This window comes from Calonectris borealis, chromosome 1 (assembly GCF_964195595.1).
Source record: "Calonectris borealis chromosome 1, bCalBor7.hap1.2, whole genome shotgun sequence".
Lineage (NCBI taxonomy): Eukaryota > Metazoa > Chordata > Aves > Procellariiformes > Procellariidae > Calonectris > Calonectris borealis.
The window spans coordinates 72600387-72616164 of NC_134312.1; the positions used below are offsets into that span (position 1 = coordinate 72600387).

The window sequence follows — 15778 nt, forward strand, 5'->3', positions numbered from 1 at the left end:
CTAATGTATAGTGGTGTCTAATGTCTTTAGAATGTGGTTTCATTTAAACTTTAAATTTTATTTTTGTTCAGATTGTCAGTTTCTGGCTGGAGAAGAAATTTAAGTAGAATTCAAGTTGGTGAATGAGAGTAGAAAGAAGCTCCAGTTTATGTTAAAGCTTAAGGTTGGGGTGAGGGGCTAATTAAGGCTGATGTGTAGTAAGACCTATTCAACTCTTGAATTTTTAACTTGAATTAACTTAAAATTAACTTGAATTTTTGAGAAAAGTAGTCTTCACTTAATGCGGAAAAGTTTCTGACTTTTCACAAAGATGCTTTCCGTTGCGTCTCTCTCTAATGTGTTAGAGAAATCATGGAGGACCAAACTGAGTATCTCCCATGTGTCAGACTGAAAAAAAAAATTAGGACTTTAAGAAAACTAAAACGTTAACAAACAGGTTCAATTAAATAACTATATATAAAATAGGAGCTGTTAGCTGTCCTCAGTATGGAATGAAAAGGGTTCACTGTGAAAGAACACACTGACTCCTTAGTAGTTTGATTTCCTGAGAAATTAATGAGAATGACGGCAATGCAGTTTTTAATTCTTGAAGCTGTTATCTGCCATTTCCGTGGATCTAGACATGTAATTTTGCAAGAGCCACATGAGTAAAGACAACTGATGCCTTGAGGAAGACAAACCTTTTTTTTAACCAAAAATAAATGTTTTTTTAAATAAAAACATTCCACTTCAGTATCATTTTATTAAATTAATTTTGCACAAGTCAGTTACAAGTAAATATTTTCACCGAAAGTGGTTTACTTGAGTGGTCTTTCTCAAATGTGAAAAAATACAGAAGGGTTCATGGTACTAAGTGAGGTTTTTTGTTGCTGCTAACCCAGGGTGTGAGCCTCTGTCTCCCCACCTTGCCCATATAAGCATCATCCTAAATGATAAATGCCTGCTCTACAGCACTGGGTTTCTGTCTTCACTCTGCCACCCTTTGCTTGATGCGCATGTGAAAGTTCTGTATGCTGGGCCAGCTGGTATTTGCATTCTTTATGATGAAGGGCTATTTTGAGGTTCCAATCTGAGGGTATTCATAACATTGCAGAGCTGAGCCCCTAAACGTTTAGCAGCAAAGTTGCTTTCCCAAATAGTCCAACTTAGACACCAGAACTAGTATTGCTACCCAACAGTAATCCTAGGGACAACCTCTAAAGGTGTCTATAAGGAGTCTATAAATTCACGTGAGAGCCTTTTTTTCATATGGGAACATTTGTAGGGAGCTATTTATGATGACAGTTGGAGAAATATTTTGCAGCCTCACAGTGTGCATGACTGCTTGACTGGCTGCAGCAGTCTCCCCTTGTGTGCAAGGCAGCTATCAGCTGCAGTACTGTCTAGAGTTGGTTTTTGCAGTAATGTCTAGAGTTGGATTTGACTGGAATGACATTTTAGCAAGTATCAACTTGCTAAATTGGTGAATCTGTTTTGATTTTATCAAATGATGTAAAACAAGGCTTAATATTGAGGCGGTTGGGCCTTTTACCAATGGTTTACCAATAGAAGATGGATATGTTATCTTCCTAAATGTTCTAGAATATAAGTAATTGCATCTAGACTTTAAATTTATCTTTACATAGTAAGAACTTCAACAGCTTTTCTGCCGGGATGTTTGAAGGAGCCAACGGGATTACACTGCCCATTTGATTAATAAAACGGGAGAGGAGCTTCAGTGAGTGAGGTGTATCTAGCTACCGGATGTCTTCATGAAAATATCAGGCTTCACCATACCCTGTTTGAATAGCTAAAATAATATTTTGAAAGTGAGAAATTGAACCCCAAAGTGTCTTTGTTGTTTGTTTTTTAAATATGGAGATGGAGAAGAGCCCTTATCATTAATGGTATGTTACATGAAGAAATGTAGAGGTATTTAAGCAGGTTTTGCAGCAGAAGAATAGGATTTAGAATCCATTTCCCTTTTTTATAATTTTTTTTTTCTGTGAGAATGGAAAGCTGTCCAATGTACAAAATGGGGATAATACTTCATTAATTCTTAGAAAGCTTCAGAAACTGTAGCAGATTTTGTATGTAAAACTCTTTATAGCAGTTTTCATCTCCAAAGTGTTACAGGTGATCATAAATACTCAGCTTAACTATTTTCAGTGAAAAGTGGGTTTTACTGTCATCAATTTCCTTGATAGTTATTCCGTAAGGATCTAACATGCATAATGCTAGTTTACCTTGCCATTTGCCCTACAACATTTCTTTAATGTTTTTGTGGCACTGAAGTAATTCAATACCATCCTCAGATTCTGGTGCCTCGTGGTGGCAGGGATTTTAGTTTGAATTAGTCTGGGGTGTAGCTAGAAGCTGCTGCCCTCTGATGGCTGAATCATGTCCAATTTGAGATCAGTTTTGTTGTCTCTAGGCAAGCATTTATCACAGATGGGATCAGTAGCAAAAGGCTTTAAGAGATGCTCATCTGAATTTTAGATAAGGGTTGAATGAATCAATGTTTATGACCTAGATTTTGTCCTCTGAAAAAAACAAGAAATGCTTTGTCATACATAGGCATGCATCGATATTCGGTATGGAAAATTTTGCATTTCAACTAATGCTGAAAGTTGCTAAATGACTTTAGCACTCCAGCGTTTTAATGTGGCAACAAATTAAAGAATAAGCCTTTGAATTCATATCCGAGTTGAAAAGCAATACAATATTATTATCAAACAAAGAAATATTTTGCTGTTTGTTTCACTTGAATAGCTGATATGGAATGGCTTGTCCTTGACAATTACAAAATATAATTTCATTGGACAATTACTTCTATTTTATTTTGGTCTGCTGATAAAAAAAAAAATCCTGATTTTTTTTTTTGTGTCCATAGTAATCGCTCAAGATTTTCTTAGGGAAACAACAAGAGATTTTTCCACTTTTGAAAAAGAGAACATTTAAAGTGGGGTCATATGGAAACAGTATAGAACTTCAAAACTTTCAAAACTTTGACTTATCCAGCATATAGACAAGTTAGAAGATTTAATCTAAGCTTGACACTATTAGACTGTTACAACTGGTAAAAAGATGAAATGTGGATTATGTAATCAAGCAGCTAATCAGCGAGAGGATCCCGTTTCAGCTGCTACAGTGCATTCAATCAGTATAATTGATTGTTTAATTGTCGTCTTGATTTTCTTGCATGTTTTTAAAATGACACTTGTAGTATTAAAAAAAAAAAAGGTAAGAGTTAGCTAGATAAACCTAACCAATATTGAAAACCTTTATATTGCCATAATATTAGTGTTGTCCACTAATAGAAAGGAAAATTGTATTTCAGCATAATCTCATATCAGACATTACCAAGAAACATGCCAAGCCATCGACCTCAAGTCTTACCCCGGTACCCAGAAGGCTACAGAACACTGCCGAGAAACAGCAAAGCACGGCCGGAGAGCCTCTGCAGCGTAACACCGTCGGCTTACGACAGAGCCATAGGACCAGTAACAGCTGAAGAAAAACGGAGGTCGATGCGTGATGACACGATGTGGCAGCTCTATGAATGGCAGCAACGTCAGTTTTACAATAAGCAAACAACTCTTACTAGACACAGTACTTTAAGTAGCCCAAAAACTATGATTAATATTTCTGATCAGACGATGCATTCGATTCCCACCTCACCTTCTCATGGTTCAATCGCTGGTTTCCAAGGATATTCCCCACAGCGGACCTACAGATCAGAAGTGTCTTCACCAGTGCAAAGGGGAGATGTAACTATTGATCGCAGGCACAGGACGCATCATACTAAGGTAAAAATACTTATTTTAATAGTTATTTACAAGGATTCTTAGTAGAAAGTATATGGTTACTGTAAAACTCATGTTGCACTGTAGTATATTTTATTATAATGAAGATTAAGTTACATCACTGTTTTCATGGAGAAAGGTTTGATTTTAAAAAGCATTTAAATATCTAAAAGTTGTAAAAAGATACTTTTCTAATACGCTAGGTGAAAATATGTTATCTTAATACTACTGTCCATGGTACTATGTTTCTCTAAAGGAAAGAAAAGGAGTCAATAGGCAAATTATTCAGAATAGTTTGTTTTATGTACAGAAATCTTTCTCCTTTCTAGCTTTCTTAGCTGGAACTTTAAGAGGACAGAAAATCCCAGATTTCTTTCCACATGCTGTTTTCTATTCTTCAGCCACAAGTTTGGCTGCCTTGGGTTCCAGCAGAAGACTGAGTGTAGTTGTTTCTTTTGATGCCTTTGAGTTATTAGGGAGATCACTAAAGCTCAGAGCCTATTTGCACACAACCTTAGCACTTGACTAGTGTAACTTTTCTGGTCTTCATCAGTGAGAGGGAGACACGAAGAATTGTAAACCTGGGTGCCATATGTGGCTCCGCTATATCCATCATGCTTGTGTCATGCATGTTTTTAATGGATTGGAGATAATTACATGAAAATTACTCTTTCAGTTGGATGTAAAGCTAGAGTTTGTATAAAATACTCCTGAACATTTTTCCTAAATCTTTATCTCAGGTGTCTTTATGGTTCTTGATGCAGGAAAAAAAATCTTTAACTACATCTTAAAGCAGTTTAAACAACTTACAGTTGCTTACTAAGTCTTGGTTTTGGAAGTTTTTAGGTCCCTATCAACAAAGGAGTCATTTTGATATCCTTTATGTCTCAAGGGCACTGGAAATTTAGTAATCAGTGCTTCTCGCAAATCTGAGAAATACCACTAGGGTCAGTGCTGCAGAGCGTGCGCTTACTTGTCCTTTCAGCCATGTTTTGCTTTCTCATATTTTTTTCCTTGTGGAACACGTTATGCTAGTATTTCATTTCATATTTAGCATCTTTTATACAAGACTCTTACTTACCTTCAATTTTTCATGCTACTTGGTTTGTGTTTTTTTAGTTACACAACTAGCTTTGTCCATTAACTTAGAAACACAAACTGGTTTTTAAGAGGTGAGTAATTAGAAGACTGTTTGAAATCAGTAGGGTAAATTTAAGATTTAAACTCCATCTATACAGAGATCTTAAGGTTTTAAACAGCTTTCAGTGATGGTGAAAAACTAAAATTGTTGTTGTTTACATGGGCTACGATTAGGGCAACAGCTGCAAGGGAGGACTGTTAATTAAAAGGACGATGAAAGCTGGGTTATTTCTAGAAGTTAGAGGTAGCCGACTCGAGTGTCCTAGATGGTGGATCAGCAGGGAGCATGACTGGCCAAAGCTGGCACAAATCATAGCAAATTTGTCATGAGCGTGAAGTTGGTCTGAGTGGGTTTTTTTGGGTGGGTTGGGTTTTTTTTTATAGCATTTAATAGTTGTTGAGTCTTTAGGTAACTATGGATCATACTGTGCTATTTTGTTTTTGTACAGCACGTCTTTGTGCCTGACAGAAGGTCAATGCCAGCAGGTCTGAGTTTACAGCCTGTTACTCCTCAGAGCCTCCAAGGCAAAACAGTGAGTTGGATTTTTATTTGGTACATGAGTTTTTCCCTACGAATAATTCTTTAAGTATGAAGAGGCAACAGTGAAGTCTTACTCTATGCAAAGCTTGCATTAAATGCAGCCTTTATTTTAATTATCAGGGATTTTTAAAGCAAATAAAGAAGTACTCTGTGGTTACATGGAATTCTGAGAACATGTAGTAGCTGACTCCAGATTTTTTTTGAGAAATACAGATTTTTTTTTTTTTTTTTTTAATCATCTTTGATACATTACAGAAATTCCTGGGAGAAGGTAGAATACATCACAGAACACTTATTTCTCCATTAAGTATTTAGAAAATCCTAGAAGTAAAGTTTACCTTTTTTGGAAATCTTAAGGATACTAAAACCGCATTTGATAAAATGATGTCCTTTCTGACATCTCCCATTTTTCTGTGAGTTGAAACTCTCATTGACGGTATTTCATCAAAGTGATATTGGTGAATACTGTCCACCTTCCTAATTGAAACATGACTCTTAGCCAAAAGCTAAGAAATTGTCCTAAATTTATTACATTTATTTACCAGTTTTGGTCTCCTTTCCGTAATCTTTCTCTGTCCATCTGAAATTACTGTGTGAGACAGTTATGAATCGAGAATACAGATTTTGAATCATACTGTGGGCAACAGCTCCCCAGTCAATCCTTCCACTCCCTCGACCCCTGTTTCTTGCACTTCCCAGCATGAATTCCTGGCACCTTCAGCAACTGATGGGTTGGCCTTTGGCAGCTGGCGCCTTATCTCTGCGCCTTGTCTTCTGCAGACGTTTCTTCGGGTTCATGGCCCCATCAGCTCTCCTGGGCTCTGCTGCTGGAGCTGGGCTGATGAGCCGGGTAGGGGGCAAGGAGGTCCAAGCTTCTGCCTGTGGAAACCAGAAGTCCTGCCCACAGCACAAGTGTTGCAGGGGCCAGAGGAGGAAACCTGTAGGTAGCTCTTTAAACAAAATTCTGTATTGTGGTTGTTGCAAGAGTCCCAAGAGCTGTATCAAGAGCACAGCACTTACAGCAATGTCAAAAATGTTTGCAACATTATGAATGTCTAGAGAGAAGTAGGAATTACTGTTTGATGGGCTCCTCTATGGAAAAAAGTTTGCTTGCAAAACATTGGATTTAAGTACCATTAAATAGTTTATTCCTAATGCACTAAAATCAGGCTTTTGCAGGGCATACCGAGAAGAGTTTTGATCTTGAAAAAGTGATTCACTGTTCCTTTTGTTTGAAGATGCTACTTTCAATTCTCTTATTTCTAAAAATAAGTTTTCTTGAAATGATGTTAATTTTCAGACTGAAAGCATTGTCACTGATTTTTGGAGAGAACTTGAAAATGTCTTGTATAGCAGTCCAGATTCTTACACTTACTCTCTGAAATTAAGTATTTTAAATCCAGGTATTGAAAAAGTACTATAAGAGGAAGATTGGCCATTAGACAATTTGGCTTTGGTGTTGGTTTTCCCTCAAAGCAAATGGTTTTGACAACTGAAGCTATGTGGAAATCCCTTGCTCCCTCTTGTGGGCTACTTGGGTACGAGCTCACAACGGTGCCAGTGCCACGCTTATTCTTAGGGATTTTTCTTCTTTATTCCAAGAAACTGGTATTTGTTTTTCAGTAACTTAATATGTGGTTCTCTGGAGCTTTTTTTCTTTACTACTTCGCTTTGGGGAAATTCTGTATCTGTGGGAAAGAGCAAGCAGGGTTTTAGGGGGTTTTTGTGTTTGGGTTTGTTTTTTTTTTTTTTAACTCACAGAACTTGTGAGAAAATTAAAATGCTGGATGAATATTTAACCTCTTATAAAATTGCCTTCTGGAGAAGTGTAAGAAACAGAAGCAAACAGGAACATAACAAAAATACTTGTGATGTTAAGTGTTTTGTTTTCTTTGAAGTATTGCTAATAGAAGTAGTTCCCAGGAATGGTTCAAGTAGAGTTTCCCAAACTGATGTAAACTGATCTGTGTGGAATTACCTGAAAAATACCCATTTGAGTGTGACTTTATTTCCAATATATATATCTATAAACTTGGGTTTTAAATACTATTCTTCATCCCTTCCTAAGGCTGTATTGTACATCTTAGTCATAAAAGTAAAGCAATAAATTAACTGGTAGCCTCAGACCTGTGGGCTGAGGAAGGTGGGACGGAAAATTATTTTTGACATGCTTGTACAGTTTTATTTTGTGAAAGGTGATTGTTTCTGTAGTTCAGTTCTCATGTTTTTTTTTATTATTTTTACTCTTAATTTTGACGCATACGTTTGAAGAATTATTTTTAAAACTAAATTTTCTTGAGGGCATTTTTTGATTCTTTCACCAAGCTCAAATGGCTGTCCATGTACAGGTAATGATATCCTAAGGGCTGGAATTATCTCCCCCTTCACTTAAGTCAATATCATCAATTTGATATGCATGTCAGAAAAAGTTTGAGGGCTGCACAGACTTTCTCCTGCAAAATCCTCCCTTATTTTTGTCCTTTATACAGAATGTTCCACTTTTATGGCATTTGCAGTATCAGTTGTTTTGAGTAGTTAAAAGTTAACCCTTCATTATATATTTGAAAGTTGTCAATTTGGGGAAAAATAGTGTGTCTTTATTGTATCACTGTAGAAAGTTTTTGTAAGAAAGATACTAAGAACCCTTATTTTAATTAAGTGTTGTTTAGGATACCAATTAACCTTTTTTCTACTCTTTGGCTTCTCACACTGCACTCCTTCAGCCAGAGGAGCTCACGCTGCTGCTAATAAAGCTGAGACGGCAGCAAGCTGAACTGAGTAGTATCCGGGAACACACACTAGCACAGCTCATGCAACTAAAACTTGAGGCCAGCAGCCCAAAGGTCAGCTATAAAGCAATGTGTGTCATGTGCCATTCTCACTAACATGTAGTCATTCATTAATCAAAGTTTGCATTGTACCGTTAGTGCAAAATTTTCTGACTACTATGGCAGTAGAATAGAGTAACATTGGTTCTTTGTGTATGTGTTCTACTATTAACCCTTTGAGACTTTACTCATAGCTTTTTGATATTAGCTGAGTCAAAATCACATAGGAATATTTTAAAATATATTGTAGTTAAGTTTAAAGTTAAAGGTGATTAACCTATTGTTGTTATAAACAAAATTAGTAGTGATAGATTATGAGATTAATTTATTGTTTATACTGCCTCATATCAGATAAAATCTTATTTGTAATCTGTGTACAAAAATCAGGACACGTTTAAAACACAGATGATTTATCAAAGGGTTTATAGTTGTCTGTGTAGTAAACATTTACATGAGCTTACTGTATTTTATATGTAAAACCAAAATGTAACATAGTAGTTTGTAGTCTGATTTGTGGCAAACTTTCATCGCTTCTGTTTTGGGATCAAAACTTGTTAACAGTTCGCCAAAAAAAGCAGATAAAAACAGCATTGTATTTCTATGTAAAACAGAAAGATCATTGTCTAGTTTACATCTTTTAAAGCTCTTTTCATGCATTCTGCACCTTCTGTCCCTTTCCTTTTCCCCCCTGACTGCTGCCTGCTAGAATGAGATTCTTTCACATCACCTTCAAAGGAATGCCATATATTTGGATCATCAGGTGGGATTTGCAATTTTCTTGTGCGTTTACATTTCTTAATGCTTTTTGCCTGCTCCTATCAAGCTGGAAATATTTGGGGAGAAGGATTTTCAGTGCTTTTTGTGAAGTTGGATATTTAATATGTGCCCTTTTTAAGTAGCACAGAATATCTTAATCGATTACAAATTTAACATGTAACGGAAAAAAAAACCTCAATTTAAAATTCGTCAGGATACAGTAGCCACTCACCAATTAATTTTTCTGTTCTTCGTTTCCTTCTTATAATAACACTAACTGTAGCATTTTTATCATCTTTAACCAAAGTCATAATATATTTCCAAGCTCATATGACACACATGCAATTTATAGAAAATTAGTACTTCTGATAATTTTAGTTTTCCAAATTAAGAAGAGTTAGGTGTTTCTACAGGGCATTAAATGAAAGGGAGTTCAAACATGAAAAAATGTTTTAAACAAATCATAGCATGGCTCATTACTTTTTCTCCTTTTATTCAGTTATTTCTTAAGGATTTATATAAGAATAAGATTTTACTTCTTTACAACTACTGATAACTTGTGGAATGAGGGTACAATTCGGTCTTCACTAACATGATTGTCAAGTGAAGAATTGTGATATCGCATACCTCTTCTTACGGCTTTGTTGCATGATCAAATGGGACTTCTGTACGACTTTTGTGTGAGAAGTTTTTAAATGGAAAATTTTTGCTACCACTTATAAAAGACAGTCATAAGCAACTAGGTGTCTATTAGTTAAAAATATAAAAATCACTAGAGCTTTTTCTTTTTCTAATATTCTTTCTTCTAATGAAATTTTTCAGCCTTACACTTAAAACCAATTGTTCTGAGAACTTTTATGTCCTACATGTTTCTGTGATAGGATTTCAACGAGTTACTAAAAACCACACATGGGCATGGAGACATATACACGCACACGCCCGCGGGCTTGGTTCACCTAGTGACTTTATTTTCCTATTATCTCTTGGAATCAAGGTGTGAATTGTGACCAATTCAGTTAGATGACAATGCATTTGTAAACATCTCTGTCTTGTCTTAAAGGGCTGCAGGAGGTCCAAAACAGTAGGGAAAAACTGCTTGCTAAATTAGGCTAAAATATTTCATCCAACTCAAACATTTCCAGTTTATAATGTTTTGGAATAAGGGAATAATTCTGTCTTCAACAATGTAATTCATTGCCAGAAAAGGACAACTGTCCATGTGAAGTGTAAAACTATGTACCATGCTGTTGCTTGATTAGCCAAGCTTGTCAGTATAATAGACAGGATTAAATGGAGAGAATTGCCTATGTATAACACGCAAAGTGGTAAAAAGGATTTTCTATTTACTTGCATTAATTTAGGGAAGCATCTAAATCTTATAAATGTGTCATAATTACCCCTACCAGAAATGCAAGAAATCACTGCACTTCTTACAGTAAGAAATCATTATCAAGTCTAAAACATATTACCTTAATCACAAAATCATGGACGAGCAGGTTGGAATACTTGTCCCAGTTTCTGATCAGTTTTTCTTTTTTCCCCTTGTTTTAATATAATACTGCCACCTACCTGTATGAAATAAATCCCCCTGAGAGTCTTTGCTTTGAGTACCACTGCTTCTAGGAGTGGTATCTCATTTATTTCTTTTTGTTACTTTGTCCATTATCCGTTTTCCTTTATGTTGGGAAGAAAAAAATCAAAGTTTCTTTTAGTCTAATTGAGGGCTTTCCTCCTCGTTATCAGCATCTGTAACCAGCTTGCATAATCACTTGCCCTCTTCAAATTTTAAATGTCCACTATACTTAAATTAGGTATTTCCACTTATATTTAATCTCTGAAAATAGTGTCAAAACCTGCTTTGCTTAGAGCATGTGGTAGAACTCCAGTCCTGTTATCTTCAACTCTCACCTTTTTGGTCAGAAAGAATTCAGTACCGTACATAACAATAATTAGTAAGTTTGTACCGAGGTTGCCCACGTGAATTTTCAGGCAGACTAAAGTTCATGTGTAGGGAGGGTAACTTTTATGCTGTTGCAGTAAGTTGTTGTCTACTGGTTAGATGCCTTTTTTAAGTCATGCTTCTTTTTTGTCCTGCTGTTTCCTTTTGAGATGCATAGAAATTCTTATGTTACGCTTTTTGATGTTTTTGTATTATGCTTTCAGAATTTTTGTTGTTGTTGTTGGAGTTCAGAGATAGAGAAAAAAAGATTGAAGAGACTGACACACATATATCCAGCCATATGATTTCTTTGATGTCTTATGGCCAAAAGAATGATTTTTTTAAAGTGAGGTTGTGAACCATTCTGCTGGCTCAAGGTTCGTAGTGAGGCGGAAGAGAGACTCGTTTGCCTCTTAAGAAGTAGTTCTTTGGACATAGCTAGCAACCCTAGGCAATAATGATTTGTTTGCCAATGTGGAACATGTTATGAGGGCACATATAATCTCAGTCTTTTGCATTATCAAATTTTAAGGGGTCACTTATTGTGTATTACTAAATCCAAGCCAGCAGTCTGCTTAATGTATTTGTACCCAGTAATAACAGTAACAGTAACAAAAATTTGGAAAATAGTTTTTTTTTTTTAAATAAAAGCTAGACACACTTTTTTCTCCTTTGTAAATAAAGCCATGGCAGGAGGTCCCACTTGAATCTTTCTGTGCTATGGAGAATTCCAGCAAACCAGTCTTTTAGTACGCTTCTTAATTTTAAGTTGATAGTAAAACTTTTCTTCGCTGAAAAATCCTTTTCTACTGAGCTCAAGCTATCTATGTAAAACTCTCCATGTGTGTTGTCATATTGATCTGAGCATATCCCAGGTTGGTTTGTCATAGCAGAAGCTCTACTAAATTTCATTTAGTCTTCCCCCCCCCCTCCCCCCCCCCCCCCCCCCCCCCCCCGTTTTTTGAAATAGCTATTTATGTGAATAGTTTAGGTGTTAAGTTGTTTATATACTTCTGCTGGTACTTTCATTTTTAGTTTCTATCAGTTTTCAAAGGGTGCATAAAAATGAACAGAACTTGAACAAGAAGTTGTCAAATAATGGAGTGAAGGTCCCACAGCCAACGTCCATACTGTCTTGGTGTTTTGCTTCTGTTTTCTCCACTTTACCACCGTCTTTCTGAGATGCTGAAGGTGGTTCTGGGAAAAGGTAGTAAATAAGGGAGGCTGGAATAGTACAAGGGGGTTTGGATAGAGTGGCAGGTATCCTGTGTTATATCTGATATCTTGTCTTTCAGCCTAAAATTCTATCTCCTATATTAGCAACATATAGGATACTACTCTTGTATTTTTCAGGTTATCTGGAAAAGGTAGAGTGGGCAGACCCAGCCACCACTGTTGTTCTTTCTGCTGCTGCTTTTTTACCTTTTCCCTCCCCAGAGGAAGAAGGGAGGCTCAAGGACAGGGACTCTGTAGGGTGAAAAAAAGACTGTGCTGGAGGCAGCATTGCTGTAAAAAGAAGGCAGGAAGGAAAAGTGCTTTTTCCTTCTTTTTTTGGACGGAAGATTAAAGAGCAGAGGAAAGGTGGGAGAAAAGCTGGGGCAGGTCCTATTGCCACTGCTTTTATCTTCAGGAAGCTTGAGAGGAAATGGATAAAACTGCCAATCCCAGCTCAGTCTTCTGTCACCCATAACATATGGTCTTATTTCATCAGTGAGGTCAACTGTCCTGGTAGGGAGCCACTATTCCAGCTGATCATTGCCACCAGCACAGCACATACTGAAATGTCATCTGTGTAGGGTGTTGTGAAACACGGAAGAGAATTTAGGAAAAGGAAGGAAGAGAAAAATTGTCAATAGCTTGGCTTTACAGCTTAAAACACAAAATACCCACTCAGATGTTCGCTCATAAATAATGTAGCTGTTCATATAGATCATATGTCAAGGAGGTGGTTTTTTCGTTGTTTCCAACTGGAAAATGCTTTTGTATATTACATCGGTAAAGACAAAAGCAAAGATGAAGCATCACTTCTGGGGAGAAAGAGTTATTTACTAGAAGTAGAAAGTGATAAAGCCAAGAGTGCTGCATTTTATTTGGTTTTACTGCTGTGTGGCATCAGGCAATTCACACTTCAGTTTGCTTATGAAAATCTCAATTCTGATTTTTGTGACTTCTTTAATTGGAGAGACTGTATGAGTATACTACTATGAGTATTCTACATAGGATCTAAAAGGTGTCCTTTACTGTACAAAATATTTTTTTTTCTGAAGTGAGAGAAAATCAAGGCTTATTTCTTTTATGAACAAGCAAATATTTTTCCTTGAGCTATTTATTCAATGTAAATAATGTCCAACTTCAGTTTGGGAGTAGCCTCATGATAATGCTTCAAGAGCACAAAATAGGTATCCTTTTAGAGCATGGGACTTGCCATTGTGTCCTGCGTAATTCTGCTTTACTCTGCCAGTTCTTCAGTATGCATTGCCTTGTGTATGCGCCTAGCTTTAGTTAACAGAAGGTTTATGACAGATACATATTCCCTCAAGAACTTAACTTCTCAATAGTTAAATGTCAGTATTTTTTCGAAACATTATTTCCTAAAGGGGGAAAAAAGCTTGCTATATTTGACTGCTACAAAGACTCTTTGGTTGGCATTACTTGACCAATTAACTGTTTTTTGATCTTTGTTCCATAAGGGCTTAAGGGTCTGGAGCTTTTCTGGAAATAACTGGTCTTTGCAAACAGTGTTAGATAAGCACAGTTAAGCACCAATGGTAGTAAAAATATTGGAAGAAGTTCCTATAAATCGAAGTTGGAGCTGGCTGGAAGACAAAACATTACTTCAGAACATCTTTTTAGCAAATCCACTTTACTTCTTTTCTAATCTGGATGAAAATAATCTTTGAACAGTTCCACAGAAATTAATTCCGGTGTTGTCTGTTATCAGTCAGAAAGGAAAAATTTGAAATATTGTGAAAAAGAATTAGCCAAAGAGCCTGAAGCTGTTGAAATCCTCCTAATAAAAATCCATCCAAACCAGTATACTCCTAATAAAATATTTCAGCTTCAGAGCAATTTTTCCTTTACAAATATTTCAGTTGGCTGTAGATTGATTGCTTGGCTTTGGACCTCATTGTTGATCTTACTATTGAGATATCTTTTGGTATCACCCGGTGCACCCACGCTCTGGACAAAATTTTAATGTAAAGGGAGAACAACTTCTTGTGTCAGTTCTAGTTTTCTGTTTAGGTATGCTGTAGATGATGGAGCAAATAGGAGGGGTTGCTTGTTTGGGTTTTTCCCTGCCGTGAACAAACAGAGCATCATAAGCTTGCCTTAAGATAAGGTACTCTTTATTGGGTGATAAACTTATCAGCTGATCAGGCTTTACTATGTATAAAAAAACAACAACAACAACAAAAAGGTCCTCTATCTATAACAAGAAAAATGTCTTTCCCATAAAAAAAAAAAAAACCTTCTCCAAATGTACAAGTTAGTTTTTTTCCTAAAGAATTAGGGGCAAGAAATTCCAAAAGGCATCAAAAACTCAGGCTTTCTGTTGCATTTCAAGCTGTGAAACAAAACTTTGCCATGCAAATTCATGGTGAGTGCATACATATACATAAACACAGAGTGAAAGATCATAAATATTCATACACACACTTCCTTCCTGTGTAACCATACTTGAAACAGGTATTGCTGAAGAGGTCCTAAAGTTTCCAACAAAAATAGGAGGGGGATTGTGCATTAAGTGGCTTTTCAGTTTCTTTTGGAGAGGAAAACTATCTGTTTTCATAATTTCTCCCTTACTGTTAGGAAAGTCTCCTCCTTTTTAAAACCAAAAATCCCATGCTATTGTCTGTTGCATACTTTTCTGAAATACTAAATGTATGCAATTTTTACAATAATCAAAGTATCTGCTTTTGACATTTGCACACATATCAATAAATACTGATCATTATAGAAAATATCTGACCAGTTCCAAAATAGTTTCACACCCGTATATGGGGGTGGATAAATACAGTGAGTAATGATTCAAAGTTCCTAAGTGTACAAATCAATGCAGTATATAAAGGCATTTTGTGATATATGAACATAAGTCTAAACCTCGCTTCAATATTCAGACTGCTTATATCTTTTTAATGTACATTGAGTTATTAAACCTATAATTTAAAAGGTTTTCTGATAAAGGTTTGAGTGTTCCTATTGTATAATCCGATAACACTTTTCATTTCAATATCGTGCAAAGCCGGGCTTATTTTAAGCATTTTTATTTTTAAAAAGGGAGAATGTTGGTGAATAAATATTACATTGGTTTTGAGCATTTATGTGGTTTAGCTACATTTGTTTGATATTATTAAACTTTTCAGATGTTGATATTACTGAATGATGGAATATATAAAAAGCATGGGATAAAATGTAATCTACTGCATTATTAGAAAAAAATTAAAGTAGAGGCTATATTTTACAGTGTCGTCTTTCAAATCTAGCCATGCTGTAAACTGATGTTTGCTGTATGCTCCTCCTGATTTGAAATAGATGAAAGAGAATGAACCTTTAATCACCATGGTTCACACTATGATTGAGAACTCGGCGCTAAGACCGCAACTGTACCAGCAAGTAAGGTCTTGGATAGTGAATGAAATTGCTTTATCATCTGCGAAAATTTTCCTTAGTGACAGTTTTGGTTGTTCCTCAGATTTATTCATAACATTGGTGTTTCTCTTCTTTGCTTTGGAAAACCACAAGTCATCCATGCTTTATAAAATGCTGCAATATCGTTAGCATGGCTTTT

At 36.0% G+C, this 15778-nt stretch overlaps 1 protein-coding gene across 1 annotated transcript in view; it reads left to right on the top strand.

The window, feature by feature from the left end:
* Positions 1–15778, top strand: part of PLEKHA5 (pleckstrin homology domain containing A5) — a 171666-nt gene that overhangs the window by 128258 nt on the left and 27630 nt on the right. The window contains exons 11-15 of the mRNA XM_075160173.1: positions 3320–3788; positions 5375–5458; positions 8190–8309; positions 9001–9054; positions 15523–15603. Coding sequence (XP_075016274.1) covers positions 3320–3788; positions 5375–5458; positions 8190–8309; positions 9001–9054; positions 15523–15603 — 808 coding nt within the window. The remainder of the gene's footprint in view (positions 1–3319; positions 3789–5374; positions 5459–8189; positions 8310–9000; positions 9055–15522; positions 15604–15778) is intronic.